The 25,631-nt window shown below is 40.2% G+C and overlaps 2 protein-coding genes across 3 annotated transcripts in view; both read right to left on the reverse strand.

Moving 5' to 3' along the window:
• The window catches only part of LOC122409898 (hemicentin-1-like), a 192,635-nt gene extending 180,517 nt beyond the window's left edge, over positions 1-12,118 (reverse strand). For both annotated transcript variants that reach the window (XM_043417793.1, XM_043417792.1), the window contains exon 1: positions 11,945-12,118. In XM_043417793.1, coding sequence (XP_043273728.1) covers positions 11,945-12,020 — 76 coding nt within the window. In that variant the 5' untranslated portion in view covers positions 12,021-12,118. The remainder of the gene's footprint in view (positions 1-11,944) is intronic.
• A 6,906-nt stretch (positions 12,119-19,024) lies between these two features.
• Positions 19,025-22,425, reverse strand: LOC122409296 (Niemann-Pick type C-2b). The gene is made up of 3 exons (XM_043416753.1): positions 22,142-22,425; positions 19,428-19,732; positions 19,025-19,343 (listed from the first exon to the last, which is right to left on the reverse strand). Exons 1-3 carry the CDS (start codon positions 22,218-22,220, stop codon positions 19,263-19,265), a joined length of 465 nt encoding a protein of 154 aa, XP_043272688.1. The 5' UTR covers positions 22,221-22,425; the 3' UTR covers positions 19,025-19,262.
• Positions 22,426-25,631: the final 3,206 nt, after the last annotated feature.

Raw genomic sequence — 25,631 nt, forward strand, 5'->3', positions numbered from 1 at the left:
TAAATCAACTTTGATGTCTAATAGCCAGGCTCGCAGCACCCCAATATTCGTGGCCTACCAAATGAGGCCGAATCCGTTAATTTGTCGACGAGGTTATCACTTTTGTCATCACGCATCGATAAACCTCTCATATACTTAGTGCCACGTAGGTGCCAAATTACTGGCTTTATTGAATATCGCGACGATTTAAACGGTCGATGTTACGTTCGAGGATAAATTACTGTTGAGACGACTTTTCGTAGTATCGGTGTTGAAGCTTTAACTGGTTTTCCTTGGGAAGAGAAAACATTTCTTTGACCAATCTTATTATACGTGAAGGAACGTTTATGTCTCCCCTTGGACGCGATAAAAGCGGACTGATGGAAAAAATAAAAAGATTGAAATGGTCGTGTGTTCGGTATAAAAAATAATAATAATAATTGCACGAAAAAATCTGGAGCCGGCAATAAAGTTGGAAATAAAGAGAGCTTGCCGTAGTCCGGTCGAGTGAGAGCGACAGATTGCCGTCGCGAGCGTGAAAAATAAAACGGGAGAAGAGGCTGGAAGCGAAGAACCTTCCACGTTGGAACATAACGGCTTGTCCAGAACTATAACACTGAAAGAACTCGGGATTCCCCGAGGTCGAGCCAAGCTTTTCCTCGTAAGAATGAAGTATACCGCGGTCGAAGGTGAGAAGAAAAGTGGTTCTCGAGGTCAGATAGTTTGGAAGAGATTCTTTCCCAAGATCCTCTCTGCGGACGAACCCTTATGGGAGAATTACTGCAATTCCAGCATTCAGATTTCCTAGTTTTTCTTCTTTATTCTCTACAACATCGAATCGTGTATTTTCAATAATAAGATTTTCAATTGAAGAAGAACCACTTACAGAGGAAAATTGAGTGAAAATGAGTCACTGAACAGAAACTAGATCGGAATATAAACAGTTTTCCGTTGAACTGCAGTGACGACCGCGATGTTGTTTTCATCCGAAATCGTAAATTATTTCTCGTCAAATGTTTTTTTCTACCAGTTGATCCGTATGAAAAGAAGTGTAGAAATGCGCTTTTCGTTCGGCAAACAATACACGAGAAATATTATTTATGCTCGCATTAAATATGATTTTGGAATGATCGTTTACTTTCTGAGAACAGGGAGAACCCGAGGTGGAGGAGCGAGTCCCTCGAACAATTGGACCGAGTGTGATAGCCCCAGAAATCCGTGACCCGAAAAACGAATCTTCGGATACGTGAATCTGCCGTACGTATACTTTATTATGGCTGCATATACGGATATCGATTCCTCCGATACAAAAGGGCATGGAGACCGTTGGGACTACTCTGGATCTCGGGGTTTACGACCTTTTGCTTGCTACCAGCGGTGACATTGAGAGCACCGCGGATTTCGAGGAGACGTGCACGAAAAAGAGAAACAGAGAGAGAGAGGGCACTGCACGGCATACCTAAATCACTATCCAGAACACGTAGAAAGTTACACATACAGGCACACATAAAAGTGTCCACACAGTATTGTCTCCCAAAAGTTGTGTGTTGCATCGGTGTGACGAAGAACGAGACAGAATGAAAAAAGAGATCACGCTACTCGGGACAGAGCAAACGCGACAAAGCGAAAAGGGAGGGAAAGAGAGAGAGAGAGAGGGGCTGAAAAGAAAAAGGATAGAAAAAATCGTATATCGAAGTCTGGTGGCTTATTCGCCATTCAAAGCAGCGATCCCTCCCTGCCCCCTTAAAAAAGCCTCAAATCCTGGCAGCTAAACAAAACGTTATAACAGGATACGTGGCGCGAACGGAGGAGAAACGTGCCGATCTCTGAATCCAGACCGAGGGATGAGTGTGTGCAGAATTTTCTGCAAAAGCTCAATAAACCGAGCAATCAGTGTTTCGAACGATACGCTCATATAAGCTCAGTGTATTTTCTTTTCCGCTGTATTGGATCGACAGCGCAATATCTAAAGTAACGGTAACGAGGTCGAGAAGCTTTATAACCGAAGTTCGGAATCTTCGTTCAAAATTATCAGGATTCCTGTAATCTGAAAATTTTTTATTTATAAAGACTCATGTTTATGCTTGAGGAATTACGTGCGAAAATAAGCAACAACCATAAATTAACAGGCGCAGTGATCGCCCTCAATTTTCATTCGTAAATTAGTTGAATACAGCGAGATATTCATAAATCGTAACATATCCTTTCGCATCGAGACTCCAACCACTGTCTTGCTCTGTTTCTCCTTCGTTTACTGAATACCTTCTCAAAAGATTCTGATGAACCTCCCCCCCCCCCCCCCTCTTGCTCAGTACGGAATACTGTATACGAGACACGAAGATCCGCAAATTAATTGCATCCTGTAGCCTGGTTTGAAGAGATATTTCTCAATGTCTCTCGGCCTCTCTTCGCTCTGCCGTTCGAATCTGGACTGAATCTATGGAGGATTTGGATTTAATCGGAACGACGCGCCGTTGCAAACTTATGATAAATGTCTCAGAATATTCCTCGCGGAATTTACGAGTTTTGCCCGATATTCAATTCCAAGCCCTTTTGAGTTACTCGACCGTCTCTCATATTTAAAAAAGTGGCAATCATTAAACATCAAAGTCTTAGAGCCAGCGCTCCGAGTAAGAATTACGAGACAAGCTGCTTCGTAGATTTATTATCGTACATCTTAAAATAAAACGACTTCGACTCCGTACAGTAGATTACTCGCGATAGCACCTTCTTCGACGGACCGTTCTACAGATATTCAATAATTTATTAGACCAGTCATACTCCATAGTTGGCTCATAGGCCCAATAAATTTATCTCATTCCAAGATCTGATTGGCCATGATACCATAAGAATGAAAATTACCATAGATACGACACTGGTGCAAATTTGCACCCACGAAAACTAAAAAAAAACAGCTTTTCAAAATTCCTTTCTTCAATTTGGTCATTTTTCTATAATAAAACTTTATTTTTCAATGTCATTGATGATCGTAATCGATAACTAAGGAATTTTTACCCCTAAAAAGTCTCGTTGTAACATTAATTCTATACATTAATGGATGAAATAAAAAATGTTGAAAAGTCGAAGTGCCAATTTGCACCAGTGTGGTGAGTGTCTGACCTCGAAGGGAGTGTGGTGTCTACGAGTTGAAATTTTCAACACATGAACCCACCCATCAGTGAATTTCGGTTACTCGCTCACCATATTCCTGAGAATATGATTCTGGTTTTCGTTACTTTTATGTTAGTTACCAGCCAAAATGCATGGGGGAAATTGTGCAGGCTCGCTTAAGAATGTTTAAGGTGTGAATAGTTAATGCTCCATCGGGTATGTGAAGAGATTTACTCTTGTATTCAGATACTCTGGCTTCGGTACAGATCCTCGTGTCCTCGATATAGTCGAGGGTTTTGTTCACCGTGCACATACCTTTTGGCGTGGGTGTAACTATGAGGAAAGCTGTGATCATAGCTCTGGCCCCTTTAATGTCCAGAAGCGCGTCGGCACAAGTTCTCTTCTCAATCTACAGCTGGAACAATAGCGGGATCCAGCCGAAATGTCCAGTGGCCCATTATACAGCTCGCGCCCCCCTATGACATCCCCCATGAATTATGCAGCGTAATGTAAACGGATATACCGCTTCGGTGGCGGAGAAACGGCACTGGAGATTTCGTGCACGTTCTACAAGGAAACAAGGACGGAAGTCGAAAGATATAACGAGAATTTTCCCTTTATATAATAAACCCTCATGCGCACGGGGCTCGCCGTGTTCTAAAACGCTCCTGTAAACACCAAGAAAAGCTACCCTTGAGCCTCGTTTCATCTCTCGGTGCCAGCAACATCCACACTCGACGTTCAACATTCCTGGATCGCTCTCTACAAAATCTAGAGCTGCGTGTTTCAGGAAGTGATGACTGGACAACGTGGATAAATTTAATATTGGTTAAAACGGATCGACGCCGATTTCCGTGGATGGGAATGTCGATGCTCGCGGTTGTTGGATTTGAACTTTGATATTTGAAAACGAGAATCGATTACAAAAAATATCATTTCTTGTCCTCGTTCCCGAAGCGCTTCTCAGAGCATCCATCAATCGACCGACGCCGAATTGTGCAGAACGATTCAAACTGGAGAGTTGCACGCGCGAGAATCCAAATGCGAGCGGAAGAACGATCGAGAGCACGGAAAGTATGTCAGCGTGAGAGAATCGTAGCGGAAGCGAGAGGAAGAGAGAGAGAAATCGAGCGAGAAGAAAAAGAAGCTCATCGCCGATGAATGGCTGTAGCGTCTGAACAAAGAGCAAAATCCAGGTAGAATTCAACGCCAATTTTCGAGGTAAACGAGGGATTCGAGGATCACTTTCTTCTTCTTTTTTCTGAGCAGCATTCTAATTAGGGACGCAAAACTCCTTCAGACGGGGTTACTAGAATCGCTCATTGGCTTGTAAAGCAGCAGAACATTTTTTTATACTTGTACAGCTGTCTGAAGCCAAATGCTTTCTGCAATTAGCACTTCCGACGCCTTGTATATTGCATCCCGTTGATTGAACGTGCAGCAAATTAAAAAATAATATTCGTAAATAAAATATGACGAGGTTTCTGGAGCAGGGCAAATTATAAAATCCATCAAGTTCTTATTTTCATTGGATGTCTGTTCCATTCATTTTGCGATTCAATCTCGCGCGTCAGAGAAGCACTGGAAAAAATTCACCACGAATAAAAACGATCAAATAAACGCACGAAAGCGTTAATTCCAAGTCCACAATATTTCAAAACGTCTGGCTTATTCAGCGAGAATTCAATGCTGCTTTTACGTGACCACCTCCCCCCCTGTTTGGCGCAGCACCTTGCAGTTCACGTGTGTGGTACAAAGTTGAGGTATTTCGAAAAATAGCATTGCTGGCTTTTATCAATTTGGCAAAGCAGATGTTTGTTAAATATTCTACACAAGGAGAGACAACATTCGGAGGTGGCAATGCGCGGATCGAATATCGGAAAGCGTTCAGCAAAATGGAAGAGCTTTTAGTCTTTCGTTCGTTTGGTTAGTCTGGCTTTTGACCAAAGAAAAGCTTCGATCTGAAAACTGTGAACGTTCCTAATACACGAATCACGGTTGAGACTGACCTTCACAGTCATGATTTTTCGAATCAACTGATTCCTGAAATCAAATAGTCTTACTCGAATTTAAAAAATCATAACATAGTACGCCACACGTTTTTGGGATCAAAATGATATTCCTCCAAATATACGAGATACGAGAATTTATTCACTGACTAGAACCAGCTGTTCTCGAAGAGTTTTGAAATTAATATACGAAACGATTTGAATGGACGTGCTGCATGTCTTCATTCCTGGAATGCAGCCATTAGTGTTATTAAATTTTACCTCTCAAATTCGAGAAAAATCTTTCAATCCAATCGCGTTAAAATATTATGTTTGCAAGAGGGAAATAGAGAGCAAGAGAAAAAGTCAAATATAAATTTGAAAAAATTGGTCATCGCCGTAAATCAATACACGACTATTCGATTCTCAGAGCTGATAAAACGGTAATGCAGAGTCCCGAAAATCCTTGTTTATATTCCTGCTTTCTATACCGAGGCAGGAGAAATTTGAAAAAAATTCAGAAAAATCGTTGAGATTCCTCGAATGGAAAGAAAAAATCTCTTCCTCCGTTCTATTTTCTCAAAAAGAAATGAGAAGCTCCTCCAAGCCCAGTGTGACGTCGAAATCCGTCGACTTTCAGCGTGACAGAAGCAAACTCTATCCAGGGAGTATAATATTCTTGGGTGAAACAAAAGGGTAATCTGGCTAGTGCGGTGTTGAGATGAGAATGAGTCAAAAGAAGAAGAGAGCAAAGTTTCCAGTGAGAGAATAAACAATAATATGCCCGAAGAACGGTTACTGTGAGTACATTGAGCAAACAAAACGGACGGAGATGCTGAGCTCTAACATCAAGGAGCTTGTGTCACACCGCGTTCGCTGTAATTGCAATGATGCGGTGAGATTTTCCGTCGACGATGCTGGTCGTATCTTTATTACCATTTTTACCATTGTTGTTATTATTGTTGTTGTTTTAGTGCGCATTATTATTACTGGTACCGTGAAAAATAGAAAAAATCGTGGGAAAGACCTGTGCAAAAAAGTTCGATTTTTGATCACTTATAAATAATATTTGTACTTTGGATCACTTTAGAACTTTGATGGATGATAGAATAAAGAAAGTTTGAATTTGTCGAACGATCTTTTTGTAATACAAACTTTCGACGCTGTTCCTTCAAGTGTATTTCTTCTGGGACTACTTCGTTCTATATTGCTGCGGTCTTTCTTGTTTCCCACATACTATTATCATTAATTAAAATGTTTGCTTAACAGAACAAAAGCTGAAGTTGTTTAATTTTTCAAATTTCTTTGCCGCATCTCCATTTTTCATTTACTCTTTTTCATCTTTGCCGACTTTATTCGAACTACCAGTACATTTTTTTTTCTCGCTCGTGATAGCGCCTCGCTCGCTGTACAAGCGTTGACACCAGCACACGTACACGAAAACACATGAAGATACACATCTGGCTGTCGCTCGCGTTTCACGTTTCTCAGTTTGCTTAGTTATTTCCTAGCATTCGCTTTTGCGGAACAAGAGAGCGCAGACAATTTCTCGCCTTGGGAGTACAATTGGACACCGCGTAAAAAGGAAGAGACGAGCAGTGAAAACCGCTGTGAGATCATGCGAGCCAAAGACTTGTGGTAAATAGCACATTCCGTCTCGCAGCAAATTACATTGAAAGATAAAAAAACTCTGGGGAGGGCTAGATTCCACTCGTTTTGCTCGCTCCTTTCCAATTAACTTCTGTTTTGACACAAATAATTATAATCCAGGACGCAATGCCGAATCGTATACGGTTTTAGAATGATAGTTGAAGTTTGAGAGGCGAGACAAGAACGAACGTATTGAATTTGGGGATAAGTTAATTTGGATGATCTAACTTCATGTCGCCTCATCATTATGTTGTCAACTGTCGAACTCGAGGATCAAGCTATTATTGGATAAGCGTAGAATGCGACCAATGACGTGTTGTCTTATCTCGAGTTGCAGGTCTTATTGAAGCTAATTAAATTTTAATCGAATCAATCCCCGTAGAATTTTATATTACGAGCTGCTCTTCACGTCCTTGTTCTTTCGACTACGAGAGTCTGCTCGAGGATAACTTTTCTACTCCTTGTTTCGTGCTGTTTGCAAAAAAGTCTCTTTCAGTTACTTTTCTCTTGCTCACCTCCGAATACTATCTGCTCTTTTCTTTTTATTCCTCCGCTGTGTTCTTTTCGCGATCTCCACGTTCCACCTATTTTCTCACAGATATAAAAGATACCAGCAGACAAAAGAGTAACACTTTCTGACTCGCGAAACTGTGATAGGAAATAAAGCGAACCCCTCTTTTCTCGATACACTAAAAAGCTCGATATATAGAAATTCCACCGACCGATATCCCCTTCGAATTCAATTCAATCGAATCCTAGGACCCTTTTTTATGGCTCTTTTTTAATCCTCTTTTCCTGAGTTCATTGGTCACGACCTTAGTTTTGAAAATGAAACTCTTCCAGTAGTCTAACACGCGATGGTATCCAAAATTATGAAGCTCGACTGCCGAAAAGTAATCTTCCACAGACTGTTACTCTCAAAACTTCAAACTTCCAGCATGAAAAACGAGCAAAAGCGTTATCATCGTGCAACAGTACGAATCCCCAAACGTGTCAATTGCAAATAATTCCTGATAACGAACAAGGCTGTTTAGTATTATAAGTTCGTCAATAGCAACAACATTTTCCTACAATTATTCTCTTCAAATGTATAGTTTCAAACGTTTGTACATACAAAAAAACTTTTACCAAAATAAAATTTTTCTCTCAATGTTTCAATAATTGCTCATTTTCCTGAAGCTAATTTTCTAGGCTTTTCTATCCGTTGAAAATACTTAAGTTCAACAGTAATTCACTTTCTGGGATAATTACCCTGAAGGTATCTGGAGTTCGATCGCCCTTACATATTTATCCACAGTGGCGTTACGAGACCGATACTCCAGTCGTCGACCTTTCGACGCCTTAGTTTATAGATGGCAGCACTGCGACGATGCTTTGCCACCGATTTATGGAAAGCATATACGAATGTATCATGTACATAGAAAATGCAGAGACGTGTATTTCAACGACAAAATCTTTCCTCCATATATTATGTGGATACATTTATCACGAGAGTACGTTTGAAGCGGATGAAAATTTCACTTGGGGCTTACTCAAACTATGGTGCTGATGTATAAAAATACTCTTAGATTGAACCAAGTAATTGTAAAAACTCTTTTTCGAGAGCTTACGAAAACTGAGCTGCGATTCGTAATTTTCTATAAGTGGAAAATCAAATAGATATTTCATGATGAAATTGCGAAATTTCATGATGGCAATATATCAAGTTAATTATTCAAACGTAAATGACGTAACGTTAAAATGTTAGCAAAATAAATAGAAAACCAACGAAAAATGAAAATGATGAGAACGGGGCGTGAAAAAAATGGAGAAATAAGCCAAAAGTCAGCTATTTTTTCACTCATATTTTGCTCTCGTTCTCCTTTTGAGCTCCTGTCTCGTCACAGAGTCGTGAAATAAAAAAAAAAAGATAAAGCCCTCTTCTCGCTCACCCTTCCCTTTCAATCTGCGTTCATCGATCTCAGACGCGAGACAGCCGGCAAAGAGCTGCTCACCCTCGTATAATCTCCTCGCTTTTTACTTCGTCTTCGGTTTTTACCTCTTTTGGCTCTGCACCCCTCGCCTCTCTTGCTCTCTCGCTTTCTCTTCCCCTTTTCCTCTCATCCCTTTGCCCTATGTTCGCTCGAAGAAACTCCGTCAGGCTTCTCTTCATCCGCCGCGTTGCACATAGTCAGATGGCTCCGAGAATCACTCAACCCTCTCCAGAAATTGGCACCAACAAATACCAAAAGAATCTCTTTCATCGCGCTAAATTGTCGGAGTAGGATACGTTTTTTTTGACAACCTTCGTTCTTGAAGTTTCACGCTATTTTTCTCGATGCCATTTTTATAAATTCTCCGTCGAAAACATCGTGTTTGCAGCGTGAGCTCAAAATGAATTTTTATGGCCTAGTTGCTTGCGCTCGAACCCCGCAGCTTGAAATTTATAATTACAAAAAAACACAACGAAAATAGACTTTGCGGAAGCAGGTTTCCAATAAAGCAAAATCATGCCGCGAGCTTCGTTTTTGTTTTCGCTTGGGAAATATTTTCGATGCATAATTTTCGAAGTTGATCCCCGGAAATTGAAAAACATACCTGTACATGTTATAGAAAGAAAGAGTTCAAAGAACGAGGAAGTAGCCAAGCGGGGGGCGCGCATGCGCAGGCGCGGCCGTGATTACGTAACGAAAATCATATGGATTTGGCGAGAGTAAGAATGTCTGAAACGTATCACTTGAACTCGTGTGGAAAAATGATTGTTGTACGAAGCAACATTAAAACGTGTTTGCCGATGCTACAAAAGTGCGATACTTTCCGGAAGCCCGCGGGGTACGAAAACACAGAATGCATTGCTGGGAAAAAAGCGTGGGAACAAACCTCGGGTTGTTAGCTGTTGTGCACCAAGTGGTTCCTTCTCAGCGCATCCACTGAAGAAATGTACAGATATACGAACGAAAAAAAATGGGAAAAAAGCTCGTAGAAAAACAAATTCATACACATCGTGCAGCTTCCAAATAAAAATGTTGACTTTGCTCTGCCTAATGTAACAACCACTGCTTTGGCCTCAGCAAGTCGTTAGGAGCAGGTTCGATGAATATTTTGTGAAAATGTTGATAATAATGAGACACGAGACTCATCGTTACAACATTTTCTGCATTCCATGACACACGAGATTGATTATTTTCCCAATTATTTCATTGCTGACAATTGATTAATGATATTTCATAGAAAAATAACTGCAAAGGTAGCTCTGATAAAACCAGCGGCTGTCGACGCTTTCATAATTAAAATAGCAGCAACCGAAGGAGGTTGAGAAATCAGTGTGCGTGAGAAATTGAAGAGAGTTGCGTTTAAGGGTTGGCAAATGTTTCGTCAAGTGAAAACCACGAGTTATCGGTTCGTTAAACTTGCTTAAAAAACGAAAGCTGTCGAAGCAGACGATTCGCGTGACGAGGTTATATGTTATTTTTTCGTCGCGCTACGACCCTTAGAACCCCAACGACAGGAGTGTTTTTCTTGTATTATAGAGAATGCGATGCAACAGTTAATATTTTACAAGCTCCTAATTGATTTTGTTGTTTATTTTTGAAATTGACAATGAGGAAAGTTCTACTTGAGAATATAAATGAAATATTTTCAAAATTAAGAGATTTTCCACCCCAAAAGCTTGCACCCGTGAATAACACGGTTATAGAATGACGAACGATGAACTTTTTTGGCAGCTGTACCAGAGACTCGAGTGAGGAATGAAAATAAAGAGAGCAAATGAAACGAATGCACGTTTAGGTCGTAGCAATGATTTGGTATGAGGTACGAAAGGGTGAAGGGCTGAAGGACCTCTCCAAAGTCCGGAGAACGTGTGTCTAAACTTCCGAGAGGTTCCTTCGACCCCCTCAGAAACTGTTAGGATCTCGATCTCTCTCTTTCCCTTTCTCTCTCATTCGTGTTCTCACCCCCTCCCTCCCCTTAATGCTTCCTCTTGAAAATTCAACGAGCGCCATCCCTGGTCCAGTGTCTCTCTCCCTTCTGGTTTAACTTCCCACTCGACACAACTTGCCTTGTTGCAACTCTCGATAGATATTTTGCAGTGCCTCTCGATCCTACTTCAACTCATGAACACACTTCGCTCTATCTAATAAAAATGATCGTTCCAAGCTGGGGTATGCGAGTCGTCATATTAATGCTGATCGCTAAGAGAAGTGCAACATAATTCTGGAGAAAGTGGGATCCTCGAGAAAGGGAAGCTTCACTTGAGAACGAAACATCGACGACCAGAGATTTGATGAGCCGTTCAATCTGGTTTTGTGACTTTAACAATATTTTTGTGTCAATCATCACTCCAGTCTTTTCAACACTTTGAATTCGCAAAGTATTACTATTCATTGTCGTATCTTCAAGGGAGAATTTTATTTATTTACGTTTCTTCTTGATCCCGGCGTAAGGTTATGATGTTCTTGAATAGCATTCAACGCGAGTATTCCCAAGAATAACGAGCACTCGGAAAACATCGTAAATAACTAATTCTGTTGAAATTGACAACTTTTCAAAGCCGCCAGCATCAAATTTTTTTCAACGTTTTTGCAGAATTTTTCTCTCTTTTATCACACTATATAAAACGTTGGCGTGCAATTTTTTGGCAGGCTACATTTAATTGAATGTAGAGAAATGTGGAAATTGATTGCTTCACTCTGCTCGATTGAATTGAAAAATGCCTAGACCCACATGACTCGGTCGAATCATTTAAGTTGCTTGATAAAGATCGACGAGTAAATTTAGTATTTTAAGTTGAAATGGGAGGCCAAAGGGCAGAGGTGGTGAGGCAGGTTAAAAAAGTTTGATGGATGATGAAGGATGAGCTGTGAATATGAGGCACGTGTTGTAAACGGTTTTGAACCTGTTTCGCCTTGTAGAACGACCTCATTTAATATCCCCAACGATCCGATTATCACAGCCATGAAAATGTATGACAACGCACTAAACAAATTTAGTGTCCTGTGTTAAGTAAATTTTCGATGCTTCAAAGATACGGAAATTTAATAGCCCATGCAGACTCATCGAACAGTTCGTCCATTTAAAAAAAACAATGCCATTCAGCAACGGCAGTTTTTAGAACTATGAATAATTCACACTGAAAAATAAATAATATCGTAAGAGAATGTGAGCATGAAAAACTGAATTTTTCATCGAGTTTTTCGGATCAATGAACTCAGAGACAAAGACGACGAACGGCTTACCGATTTTGTCGCTCCTAGCGCTTGCGACGTAAACTACGGCGTCGACAAGTCCCAAGTAGAACACGATATTCCACATGTTTTATAATTTAACGTTTATGCTTGCTCGTTTTATTGGTATTTTCAAGTGAATCACGAGTCGCGATCTCACACTGTTCACTAACCCGCACTCGAAGAACAAATAACTCACCGATCTTTTGATGAACTGTGCACGAGAACACTAGTCACTGATCGATGCAATCACTGATGCCCCTTACTGTACGTTGATTACGTTTTTTTTCGTTTCATCCAACTTTCGAACGACACTGTCAGATTTATCTCACGTTTTTCAATTCAACTGTCGCACTGAATTAAGTCAAGCGTATTAAAAAGCTTGTACGTCGAACGAATTTGACGATAATCACGAATCACCAGGTGATTCTCACTTGTCACTCTTGTTAGTGGCAAGTTGTCGGCTGAATTGACGTCCATCGAGAGTTTCCACTCTTCTCTCTCTTCCTCTCTTCTCTTATATATACCTAGATATATATGTTTGATTGCTCTACGGCGGAAATCCGTTCGACCCAAAACTTTTCTCGTCGATCGGAAAATTTCGCGAGTTCCTCGTCCTCCTCTTCTCGCTATGGATGACTTGTTCCGTCCGAATATTGCTGGGGAGATGCGGGTAGTATAATTTCGATATGTTCAGATTATACGGGGATTTCTGAACTTTACATCGATGCGGATGTATTAATTGCAGTAATAAGCAATCAATAAGTTGTCTTTTTCGAACTGTACAATTAACGGAAAAAAATCGTGATGGAAGACGATGAAAAGCCTCGGGAAACGACTGAGATTGGTGTTCAAATAATGGAGCCTCCTTTTTTGCCTTCTCAAAGTTTCGTCAAAGAGGCAACGGGGAGAAACGGGAATCCGGTTGGTTCCAAACCGCGCGCCACCGCCAGAAACCACCGACAACCATCGTGGCTTAACCGCCGTAGCTTAAACACCCTCAGGCACTCCCGGGTCGACCGATGAAATCACCATAACCGAGCACAAACAACCACTGTAAGAACTCTCGTCTGCCTACCCGGTACGATTCTTCAAATTCATTCGTATTCTCGCCATTTTTCTTAATTTCTTTAGCGTATCGACCGTTTTTAATTGGAGGTTAACTTCGTTTGAATGTTTTTTTTTTTCAATCCGTTCTAATAACTGCTTTAATGTCGAAACAGGTAGAAATATTTGTTGATACTTTGGAATTGAATTTTCACAGTTTGGCAGATGGAATAGGACTTATGACGGAGCTAATACCAGTCGGGAAATCCTCGAACATTCGTCAACTCTGTCGAGGACCTGGGGCAGTGTGAAGAGAAAAATGAGCAGTAGAAAACGTTGGGAGGAGACGAGTGGTCCGTTCGACATCGTAACATCCTCAGCATCAAAACCTTCACTCAATTCTCTTTCTATTACTTTCTGCAGAAGTATTGAATCATCGATCAACGTTAATGTGGATTTTTAACTGTAATTAATCTGTTAATTTGAAAGCAGTGATTTTTCTGGCGCTATCACAAGTGGAAGTGTTTTGTCAGAGTTCACTACACCAATTGATATGACGTTTGAGCGTTGTGTTCAAAAGTTATCTGCTACGGGCTCATTATTCTCAACGCAATCAACATAAAATATCGAACGATTCAGTTGCCACTTACGTGTTACATCGTCCATCGTTAACATTGCCCGAAATTTTCTCAAATTCGTGATTATTATTTGTCGAAACAAATAAATCGATCGATCGAGATACGCATTTTTGATATTTATTCACCACGACTACAGTCGGGAGACGGGCTCGGCGAAGTTTTTTAGATGGCCTTGATAGCACGTGGCTCTCGACCGAAAGCGGACGGCACACTGACTGGGGCTGCGAACGAGGAAGTGGCGACGGCGGCGCCGCTACAAACGCGCAACCTCCCCCTTCTGCATCACATTGACAACCCCTTGCCACAGAGTTCGTGGTTTGTGTGCTACCAGATCGTGTAAACCATGGGTTTTGGCCCGCATCGGAAAGATCGTATCCCTTCGATAAAAAACTCCGGCTCTTTAAAGAATTTTATTCTATATTAAATCCCACCTTTTTTCCCGGCTGACAGATCTCGCTGCTATACCTTTTTGACATTGTTCAAGGAAGTTACAAGTCGAGGCGATTGTAAGATTGGAAATTTTCTTTCATCGAGTTTATTCACGCACGTGCTGCTTACGCTTCACCTCCCTAACAATATAATCAACGAAAACATTTTTATTAATGCTTCAGCGCTGCTACAACGCCTTCTCCGAGTTTGGGAAACTCAGGGACAACGCATTTCGTTGAATCGAAAATTCGACGAATTAATTTGGAAGCATCGTCAGATTGGACTTAAAAATTGATCGAATGATCAGCATCAATAAATTATCTGATCATAACGTAAACGGAAAATTTGATAAAAAAAGTTAAGTGAAACTCAGAATTAGAAGCGATAAAAATAGTTAAAGAAAAGTAAAGTTTAAGCATACATTCGATCATCAACGATAATTCGACACGAAAGAATAGTTATAAAAGGCGACGATTCTCGCGTGATTTTCACACCTTGGTACTTACAGTATAATCTTCTGGTATTCCTTCACTATTCACTATACAATGGAACAAATGATTCGCTCCTCCTGAAGAGAAACGTGAGTTCTCGATGCGAAAAGTGCATGCCTCGAATGGGCGGTGCGAGCCAGAAATTATATGCGCCCGAATGTAATACAGACGGAGAGTCTGATTGATATCAGAATCGAGTGAATGAGTTACATTCAAACGAAAGAATACAGAATGTGTGGGCTGGATGATTAGTACGATTGTGACACTTGAGCTCGTGCAAAATGGACAAAAAATGTGGCGTCGATCGACGAAAGCCTGTTTTAATATCGAGATTCATCGAACGCTATTCTCCAATTACGTTCACAAAAGTATAAAGTCGTTAGAAATGATTTTATATTATACATTTTCGCGATTATCGAAAATCGTCATTACATTGAAAGTTTGAAAGCATGAAAATCTTGAACTTTTTCAACGTTCTGGTTATTCATTCCCTCAGTTTGTATCAGTAAATAGAAAAATAAAATCGTAACTGATTTTCCTCAAAGAATTTCACGTTCGTTGAATATAGAAACTTCCCAAATTTTCCAATCCGTAGGAACGAATGATCAAGGTGAACGCAATATCCATGATGAAAATAATGTTCATGAACAGAATATTTGCAACAAAATATTTGTGGTCAAAGTGGCAGTGTACATTGTTCTCATGTTTGGATTTTCGGGTTGACCCGTATAACGAATTTGGGCGTTTGTACGCATCATATTATTGGACAAATATAGCCAATTGCTGTAATTGGCATACGTCGCACCGAGGAATTTATTCGCGGATATATGCTCGTCATTATTTATCCCGCAGCAGAAATAAAGTATGAAAAAATATCCCGTTGCGGAATCTCCACTGTTGCTCCATTTGTCATCAAGCACCAGTACCGTAATGAGCGACGTCCATATCTACATTTTTTTTGAAAAGTAGACCAATTCCGATGTCAGGTAAACCCGGGAGGGAGATTAATGGAACCGGAGCCTCGAAAAATGAATGCTGCAATATTCATTCAACGTGCTAATTAATGAAGCCGATTGAGCATATTATTTCCCGTCACATAATCAAAGAATACTTGGTACAATGAATCGTCGTTGATTATAGTAGCACAATTAGTAATTGCTGCGAATGAGTGGCATCAGATATTCAAATGACTTATCATTTTTTTTCGTGTGTTATTAAGTCGTTGAATGGCTCCTATTTCATACGTGCTCATTAAGCAGAACGGGAACGTTCGCAAGTCGATTATATAGAACAATTGCGTACACCTTCGTGACCGGAAATCAGGTACTTACTAAAGCTTGTAACTCGCCGCGTGTACATTACACTCTTATTGTTGTATTCTTCGGTTTAAGATTGCGTGTGTGTTGCCCATTGACCCTTAACTTTGATGCGAACTCACGGCGATGAGCGAGAACGATTAATATTGAGAACGAATTAGATTTTTTATGACGAATCAATGAACGAGTAGATGACACTATTTACAGTGATTCGCGTCACTGAAAGAAGTGAATTTTAATGCGCATCTGCATCAGGGGCAATGCTGGGGGAACAAGAGTAGTTTAGAAACGTGAGCGAATGAACGTAGCATGCGATTCGATTTTTTTTCGCACGAGCAGTTGCATACTTTGACGTTGATTCTTCGAAGCGCACTTGTGGGAAGAGTCGTTCGCACGTATACATACCAGAGTGACAACATAAGTAGTCGTAGAAAGTACATAACATTTTTTAAACGCGAGAAAAAAATGGGCTGAGAGCGCATATGCAAAATACTTGTAGCATCGAAGTCGACCTCTGGGTGATTCTCAGCTGTCGACGTATGAGTGCGCGGCACATCAAGGGAGACGAACGTTCTCGGGATCTCTCGTCTGTCGCGGGGTTGGCTTCATCGAATGAGAAGATATGTGTACAGTGCATGAAGTGAGGTTTCTTCATAGAGACGTGGATAAAACATATAGCGGAGATAGGAAAAAAAATGGAAGAAAATGCGACCGTGTAAAAGTCAGAGGCCCTTGCAGGTTACAGCACAAGTCACGTTGATCTTGAACACTTCTTCACTCACCCTTTTCACATAAAATTTTAATCAAAAATTTTCTAGTACCAAGAGAATGATAGTAATGAGGGGGGGGGGGGGGGGGGGGGAGAAAAAACTGGAAAAAGTGAATGACAAATGACGATGGAATCGAAGCGAAGGAATGACAAGGGTGCTGGAAAAAAGTGAATGATAAAATAGGCAAAAGTAAGAGGAGGTCAGACGCTGAGGAAAAGTGAAGAATCTATGAATACTGCTGAAAATATGTAAAGGAACAGAAAATATGAGGACAGAAGGAGAAAAACGAGGAGGGAATGCGACAGTGTTCAAGCTAGACTTGAAATCGAATACTTGGAAAAAACAAAAGTAGAAAAACATGGATGCAGAAATAAAGAGGACGAAAAAGTGAGGAAGAGAGAGAAAGAGAGTGAGAGACTTACACATTCTTTTCGTTTCTAGGAGGTATATTTTCTTGAGTGACACAGCAACGCCACCAATATGGCATAGAGTAGTTCTAGATAGTACGAGCTTGAGGGGTAGAAAACGAGTTTGCGTGCGAGTCCATGAAATGCCAAACCTTTCTCCCTCGCTCGTTCGCTCGCTTCCTCGTCCGCTTGCATTGCGATGAGGATCTCAACGAAGCAAGATTTAGATAGACACATACGAGAGAAGCCACTACGACGATCGAGCCATGACGAAACGGAGTCGTAATGACGAGGCGTCGACCTCGCAGTCTCTGGCTCTTTACACCAGTCCTAGTACGTAGCTCTTTTGCTACATACGACACCTTCCCCCTTTTCAAATCAAAGCTCACGTTATTATACTTTTTTTTCTTTCATATTCGGATGAATGATTGCACAGATAACTGACCCCAATTTCGAACCTTCTGGCTTTTCAATTCCACGGAAATATTCGTATATTTTTGTAATATTTAATGTTCGATTTCAATAAATCCTTCGCGTTCTTCCGTCACAATAATATCGTCTCATTCAATGACATTCATTTTTCACTATTTTTGCAAACAGAGTTTTCACATTGATCGTATTTCGTCCGTGTTGATCGCATCTTCGACGAACGTCAATTTCAAATCGACCAAGTCTTCTCGAAATCTATTATTATAACTCGCAAGAACGAATGGCTCTTCCTACCTTCAGCGGATTAGTAACGAAGAAAAGAGGCGTGTACTTTAGTGAAAGCACATTTAATCGATTGGTTTTTAAAAAAAAGAGCGTATTGTTCACCGATTCGAAAAACATGGAGAATAGTATTCGGTAAGTAGATTCGGCGTCGCTCACCAAAGAGTCAGACAAAAGAGATTATTGCTCTGGAAGGTATCGCAGGGCGTAGAGCTGAGTATAGAGTTGATACGCGTTATCCATTCTCGATGCTGCGAGTTTGTAGAATACGCTAAGAATACCGAAGTACTGCAGAGGCATTCGCGTTTTTCGACGGGAGTAAACGATTGGCTGAAGCTATTGCGATGAGAGTTCCGACGAAGGGTTCACCCTATCCGACGGTATTTATTGGCTTTTTACGAGGGAGCTTCCGCCAAATGCGCTCTCTTTTCCTCTCGCTTCTCTCTCTCTCTCTTTTCTCTCTCTTTTTTCTCTCTTCTTCACTCGCCTCTCGCTTCTCCCTGAACTATGCCTCGTCGTGCTATAAAACGAGTAGGGTGGACACTACCAGATAGCTCGATTCTGATAAGCTTCGAAATACCGTTCGGAGGTGGATGATAAAAATAAACATAGAGAGGAGATTGATCAATGGATTGATTCATTTGTGGCTGCCTGAAAAGCTCTCGAGTAGCATATAAAAAACAAACAAAGCTCGAATTCTATCATCGAAATTTATGACTGTATTCAATGGAATTCAACACGAGGAGCCAATCGTGTGAAAAACCGTTAACACAATTTCTTTTATATTCACGCTTAATGACGTTCGTCACGGCGATTAAAAAGTCATAATTATATTTCGAATGTTCAACGTCAGCTACGATCAAGAATTCTCTTTTGTGAAAATATTATTATCCCATCATAAATAATCAATCGAATGTTAATATTCGATCTATTGCAACCCCATTTTAGTTTTTAAGCCTTCATTGAATCTCCCAGAATTCGTAATGGTGTAATCGATTTATTCTATTCTGCCAAATGATGCCCAAATAAGTACGTTAGAGAAAAATCGTCTGTGCGGAAATCAAAAGGTAAAAGAAACGTGGCTACGGTACCGAGAGAGAAACGCGTTTGAGTATGTTTGATCGAGGGTCTACAGAGGTCGCCAGGTCTCGAGACGTGCAACGATTACAACCTTATCGATTGGACTCAATCGGGTTATTCTTCGTCCGATATGAAGCGCGACAAGTCCGGGGATTCATTTCTTTCTGAAGCGAACGACTCGGAAAAGAATAAAATTTGATAAATAGAGATAATAACAATAATAATTATTTATTAGTTTAAATAATCAGGCCGCATACGCCCGGCGGCTTTTCGTTTTCGACACGAAAACCAAGATTCGATGAACAGTGCTTTCGTGGTTCGTCTATCCACGAGGGATTCGTCGGATATAAAAAAGCTCGATATTCGATTCTCTTCATTCGAATTGCTGAATGAGAATCGCGTCGTATTAGAAAAAAATTGAAAGTTACGCAGTCGCGTTGACTACACGATTTTGGACGGTGCCTCGAAGCACGTGATTTGTTTATCGCCCTCTTTCAGAGCCCAGTTAACGACCAGAGAGACCTGAAGCAAAAAAATGCTATAAGAAAATGGAAAAAATGGTGCTGTCGCTACTCCGAGGAGTGGTAAATCGAGAAATTTTCTTACCGTTGGATACAAAGGCAGGATGGGGAATTCGTTTTTGTAAACGTACTCCACGTCTTTCTGCAAGGGACATCCAACCTTTTTGTTGTCTATCGAATAGATATTTGGACACGCATCCGTACCGTCGACACCGATGAAAGGAAGTGGGACACCGAGTATCTGAGCGTGAACCGAAGTCGTCAGACTCTTGACGTCGTGGTCTGGAATGAATTTCTCCACGATCGCAACTTTCGTATTTTTCTTCAATTTGCACGGCGTTTTATCGCAATTCGTTATGTCCACTGTCTTTATGCTCTGGAAGCTCCTCGCTGAAAAATCAAATCGTACAATTTCCATTCGTCTTCTGAGTGAAGATGATTTCGCTCGGTATCATGTAGCTCGGACCTCAATATCCCTCTCGCATTTTCATTGAAAATCTTTTTTTAGTGACAACGCTTACAAATGCTGAGGAAAAAATTAACGAGCTTATTGATAATGGCAGCGAAACGATTCTATGTAAATAGTACGGCGTGAGCTCTGCGGTTTGACGCAAATGCATTTATTATTCTCTCGATGAGAGCAACATGTGTTTAACTTATTTGTTTTTTCATCGTTTACTCAAAGCGAAGCTGCATGATTATAATGTCAGATTTGTATTGATCGTTGAGCGACGAGGGTGATTATAGAAAAAAGTGAAATCACCGGGTGCTTCGTATGTGTCTTCTAACGACGCGATCACTCGATTAATTTGTGCGGTATGCAGTTGCCATGCGAATATCGCTGATGCCACATAATCAACTATACAATATCGCAATATTCTTCGAAGATTGCTTGCGCGATTCAGCGAATGTTAATATGAAAACCAGTCGAGGTTTCGTACGATCTATTGTCAAACTTGTTTCTGCGATACGATTGGTCTGTTTTTCGAAATTCGAAGTTGCTAATTTTGAGGTATGACAGCTTCGCGGATGACACTTATTTTTTCCATTTTTATGGCATTTGCATCTTTCGTATATGGGTCGACGGGTCGGATAAATATTAAAATAAATCCACGATTAACTTTGCTTCGATTCACGTGTCAATGAACTTATTTAGCGATAAAAATAACCGTAGGTGCATCTAAAAATATAGCATCCTATAAAAATTGTTTCTCGTCCAGGGTGAACTGGTCTTCGTCGATTAACGTGCAATATTTATAGTCGCTTGCCTTGAACTTGTTTGCCCACCTCAAAGCCCAGCTAAGACCCGTCTCCTCTCCGTTTGTACGATCGCTCCTCTGCTTCAACGTTATTCAAAGGCTCGCACTACCGTTCCTCGTCTCATACCGTTGTGTCTCTATTTTCTGTATACATACTCCACTTTATTAGCTATTGCTACTTGTACAGTGGGATTGGACCTTGTAAAACAAAAGCAATCGACTGTGCGAGCAGTTGCCGAGTCACTGAGTCCAGTCTCTTCAACTCAGAATATTAATCCTCGATAGTTCAACTAAATATTGAATGTAAGCATCGTCTGATGTGAGCAGCAACAAAGTTATTTCTTATGTGACAACACTGAGCCTTCATTAATAATTCCGATAGCGCCGTTTTATCGCAAAACAAATGATCGTTTGACTTACTACGATATTTGTTCTATGAAATCTGAAAAAAGCATGTAATGTGACGAAAATGGGTGGAGATGGAAAAGGAATATTCATAGAACTAGCGCAGTTGATAACGGTGAGGTCAAGAATTCGACTGGCTGCTCGTTTCTGCTGTAAACGATAGTTTTTACAAACATTTTTTCCCAAATGAAAAGAGTCGAGAAGTTTCTCTCGTGAATTCTACGCGATTATAAGGCTGCCTCTTGTAACGACGTGATATTTTGAGTGGAGGAAACACGCGACACACGCTACAAATGTCCACCTACCTAAATCGCCCCGAGGGGCACTCGGCGTGCATTTACTCAGGAATCAAATTGTTGCAATTAAGTGAACGTCCCGGACGGGGACTGCTCATTAGAAAAAGACACGTGGCATAGGTCACGAGAGATCCCGAACGGTCGACGTCGAAGCTGCCGGTTTTTTAAAGCGGAGAAAAAGCAGCCAAAGAAATGAAAAACTCGGCAAGAAATGCTCTCGAGCTTCGTGACGAATCTTTAATCTCCGGCGTTATAAATAATAAATAGCATATACTTGGCCTCTCTGAACAACATTAATCACATACTCTCGGCTATAATATCACGCGATTTATGTCCCTCGCGGAACAGTATCGAAGAATCATCGCTTTCCCATAACATGCATAATCCCTACTTCTGCATATCATAAACTTGCTCACCAACTTTACGATATAATCATCTTTCTGATACAACATTATATGCGTACTAACCTTACTTGTAAAACCTCAATTTCAATGTGGCAAACGAGGGTATGGAAAATTGATTCGAAAGATGAGTGATTTTTCTTCAAAAAATATTACGAATTTATCTGGACGTGAGAAAAAATGTAGTTCATTCAACTATTGTTTCGTCGAATTAACCGAATTTTTACCATGAAAAGTAAAAATAGTTGAAAACTACTGTAACTTTGTTCGACTGAATGGATTTTGTTCAATGATTAAAATGTTTCTTTTTCGTGTGCAATCAAACGAGTCACACAAAATTTTTCCACAGAAATTTTTTATCTTTCATGGATTTTCATTGCTACTGGTACTTATTTAATATTTTTTAGATGTGGATGTTTTTCAGTTGCACGAACTCACCACTTGAGCATTTTCTGACTTGCGTGGCTTCGGTCAGCACGAGGACCACGGCGATAACGAGAAAAGTTTGTCTCAACATCTCGGTGAAAGTCAGCGCCTTCTGCGTAATGTAAATGAATAATAAAAATAACAAAACACGTAGAACTGCAGATACTGTTGGGAGACCGAGATAGGAGGTTCAATGACTCGTTCGCTCGGGGTCCGTTCGGGCCCAAGATCGACTCTCGACTGCTCGTCAAGATTCCGCGGACAAATCGCGTGCGATACAACACCGCATCTTTCACAGCGTTTTCACTTTTAAATAGAGCCACTTCCGTCGAATGGTGGGGCACATTGTCGGAGAAGAAGGAGTGGGAAGGCTGAAATATCTGAGAGCGTATGAACATAAAGGAAATATTATTTGTTCTCGTTTTTCCTCTTCCAATGGGATCCTGACGAGAATCTTCATCAACAGACAAATTGTATCTGACCATATAAACGTCCCTGCATAAATATCAAAATTTGACATCCATCGTTTTTTTTTATTCTGGATCCTCCAGTCGGAATAATTCATCTCCGATGTCTTGGAAAACAGCCTTTGTGCTGAACAATAATAAGAAATTTCATTTAAAAAACTTGTATTTCGAAGGTTCGTCGCTCGAGTCATTGAGCTCAAGCGTCGGATTCATTGGTACGTCAGCAAATACTTTTTTTGAGGACCGAGTTTAGAGTGGGCACGATGTGGAAAAAAAACGTTGAGACAGCAGTAGAATGAGAAAAATGAGCTACGAGTACGACACGAAATAACGAAAATAAGTTATTCCCCGCTATTAGAAGAAAAACAGGAATACAATCGATCGAATCTGCGTTTCGCATACCTTTTTAAATCAACTATTTTCTAATATTATTATTTATTAAAGAATTCGAACACATCGACAAACATCTTAATTCATTTCTCGAAAGAGGAGAACGATTTAGTTTTCTGGAAGAGGAAGTATCGATTCTGGATTGAAAGGAGAGGAAGGAAAAAGCGTGCCTATTTTGCAAATATCAGATGCGAATGTTAATTGTTGTTGTGTATCTGTTCGGAATTGATGTTCATTAACCCCGAGAAGTTCCTGGTTCCTCTTCATGGCCACTTTCGATAAATATTCCGTCGCATCCCACTCTCATTTTTCTCACGTACAACATCGCCAATCCTCGAGACGATACGTTATAACGCTAATATTGCCAGAGTCTTTCTAACAACCTTGAGTTCATAGTTCCAAAACTAATCGATGGAATTTGAAAGCCCAAATGCTTATCGGCTCTGCCGTATCTTAAATTTTGGGTGTTTCAACAGTGAGTTCGCTCCTTTTCTTCTCCATATTTATAAATCTGCTCAGAAAAAAGTCGACGAAGATATGCGCTTACTTTTATTTCGTCTCTATACAAAATAATGGAACAAAAAAATTACGAAGCATCCTGTCAAAAGTAATCGATAAAATGATGGAATTTTGACATTTTTTCGCGCCGTTTCAATGAAATTTATTCGAAAGCAAACTAATTACAAACGTGGGAAGTTTGTCACTGGAAATATTGACGCGGACAACAGCTGTTTACTTGTCACCGTGTCATCAGATGCATGGATTTCTGAAAGTGAATTTGAATCTTGAATTTGTGTTCCAATATCCCATCTCGCATCGTAGTTGGTCTTGTCTTTCAGAAAATAAGTTAATCGAACAAACATTTCGAACAAATATATTTTTTTACAAAGTTTAAATGATAAAAAAAGAGTTTAGAGAGCGCAGCGATAGAACGATTCTGGGAATGCAAGTTACAAAATCAGCGATTCGGGCTTACGTTGTGGCAAAAAAGGCCTTAATTATCGTAACAATCGAAGTGTTCTAAGAACGGAATAATAAGTCTGCTATTTCGCAATGTTATCTGTTAGATTCAGTGAATTTGTGCGGGTGTAAAAAATATTTTTGCAAACATTTCGCCATGCACATATTTGACGAAGATTTTCTTCGTCAAGCAAAGATTCAACATCGTTTGTCGCGTCACCGTAAGAATTTCAAGGGTTTCGAATGGAAATGCGGAGACGTAGCCATGTACGTTTTTCAAGGACGTCAAGACGTATCACGGCTGTCCACTCGAGCAGTTCTTAAAGACTGTTTAATCTAACAGTTACAGTTGCTGAGAAACGTATAGAAAGGAATGAAAAATACGTGGAACACGTGAATTATTATTCCAGGTTAAAATAAATGTAGCTATTTTCATCGCAGCGTATTAGTCGACTGAAATAATAACGGACTGAAATAAACTGATGGAAAAGTTTGTTGAATAATGATCGAATTCCAAAGATTTGTAACGTCGTATAAAATCCACATCATAATGTTACGATCTTCGAATAGGAATCGAGAAATTCATTTGAATCCATCTATCAAGGCAACTGCGCAGATTGATTCGCTACTCTTCGTTAATTGCCTGCTCTTTTCTCCTCCAGCGGTAAGAACTATCGTGAAAATCTCATAAAAAAAACTTACCTCTGGAAACGATAGGAAAAAAAACTTCGACACTCACAAAACCTGTACGATAAAAATTTGCAATAATTTGAACATGGAGTCAGGAAGATAAGAAACTAAAGTGAATGTCATGTATGACTGGAATACGTAATGAAAGTGGTACGAACGCTTGAAGCATCGACAATGATTTCCACGTTGGTTTTATAGATCGCACAATAACACGAGACTCCAGAAATATTTCCGCCTGTGTCAACAAAAGCTACGAAGCTTTGGATGATCAGTGATGGGTGTTTTGTGTTTTGTGGCACGCCTTTGATTTCCCGGATGAGTGACCGATTCGCAATGGTTACACGCTCTCATCGGCCTTCTGGTAAAATCACGCAGATTTACCAACAGTTGAGAACCATTGGACAGTGGATTCACCATAACTTTCCCTTAATAAAAACGTGCATTCGTGTCTTGAAGTTGGTAAAAAACCGAAGAACAAATTGACGAGATTTTTGAAGATAAAAAGAAACACATTCAGACATTTTGACAAGCTAAAACGATTTATGAAAAAGGAACTTTTTGTGAAAGTCTGAGATTTCAAATACGAGTAAAGTTTTACAATTTCGAAGCCATAAATAGCTTGCTTCAAACCGATAAATCTTTGTCTTCAGCGAAGTTAAGATGAAGCACATTCTGAAGAAAATATAAAGACGTGGCTCAATTATCATGGTAATTATGGTTTGTATGTTAAGACTTTTTTGTCTTCGTTTGCAGCTCTGAAAAAGTTGATCAGTTGTAGCTGCACGTTGTAGCCGGGAATTCCTGAGAAAACACGTGTTACGATATGGCCTGTAACAGTTTCGAAGATCATGCATGTCAATTACGTTGTGCACTTGGAAAAGTATTTAACTAAAACGCAAAATGTGATCTGCATGGATGACGAACAATATTTTTGTAACATATTTCTTGAGGATTTTTAATATTTGGAAAGAGCAAATATGAGCTAATGCGAAGTA

Source organism: Venturia canescens, chromosome 4 (assembly GCF_019457755.1).
Source record: "Venturia canescens isolate UGA chromosome 4, ASM1945775v1, whole genome shotgun sequence".
Classification (NCBI taxonomy): Eukaryota; Metazoa; Arthropoda; class Insecta; order Hymenoptera; family Ichneumonidae; genus Venturia; species Venturia canescens.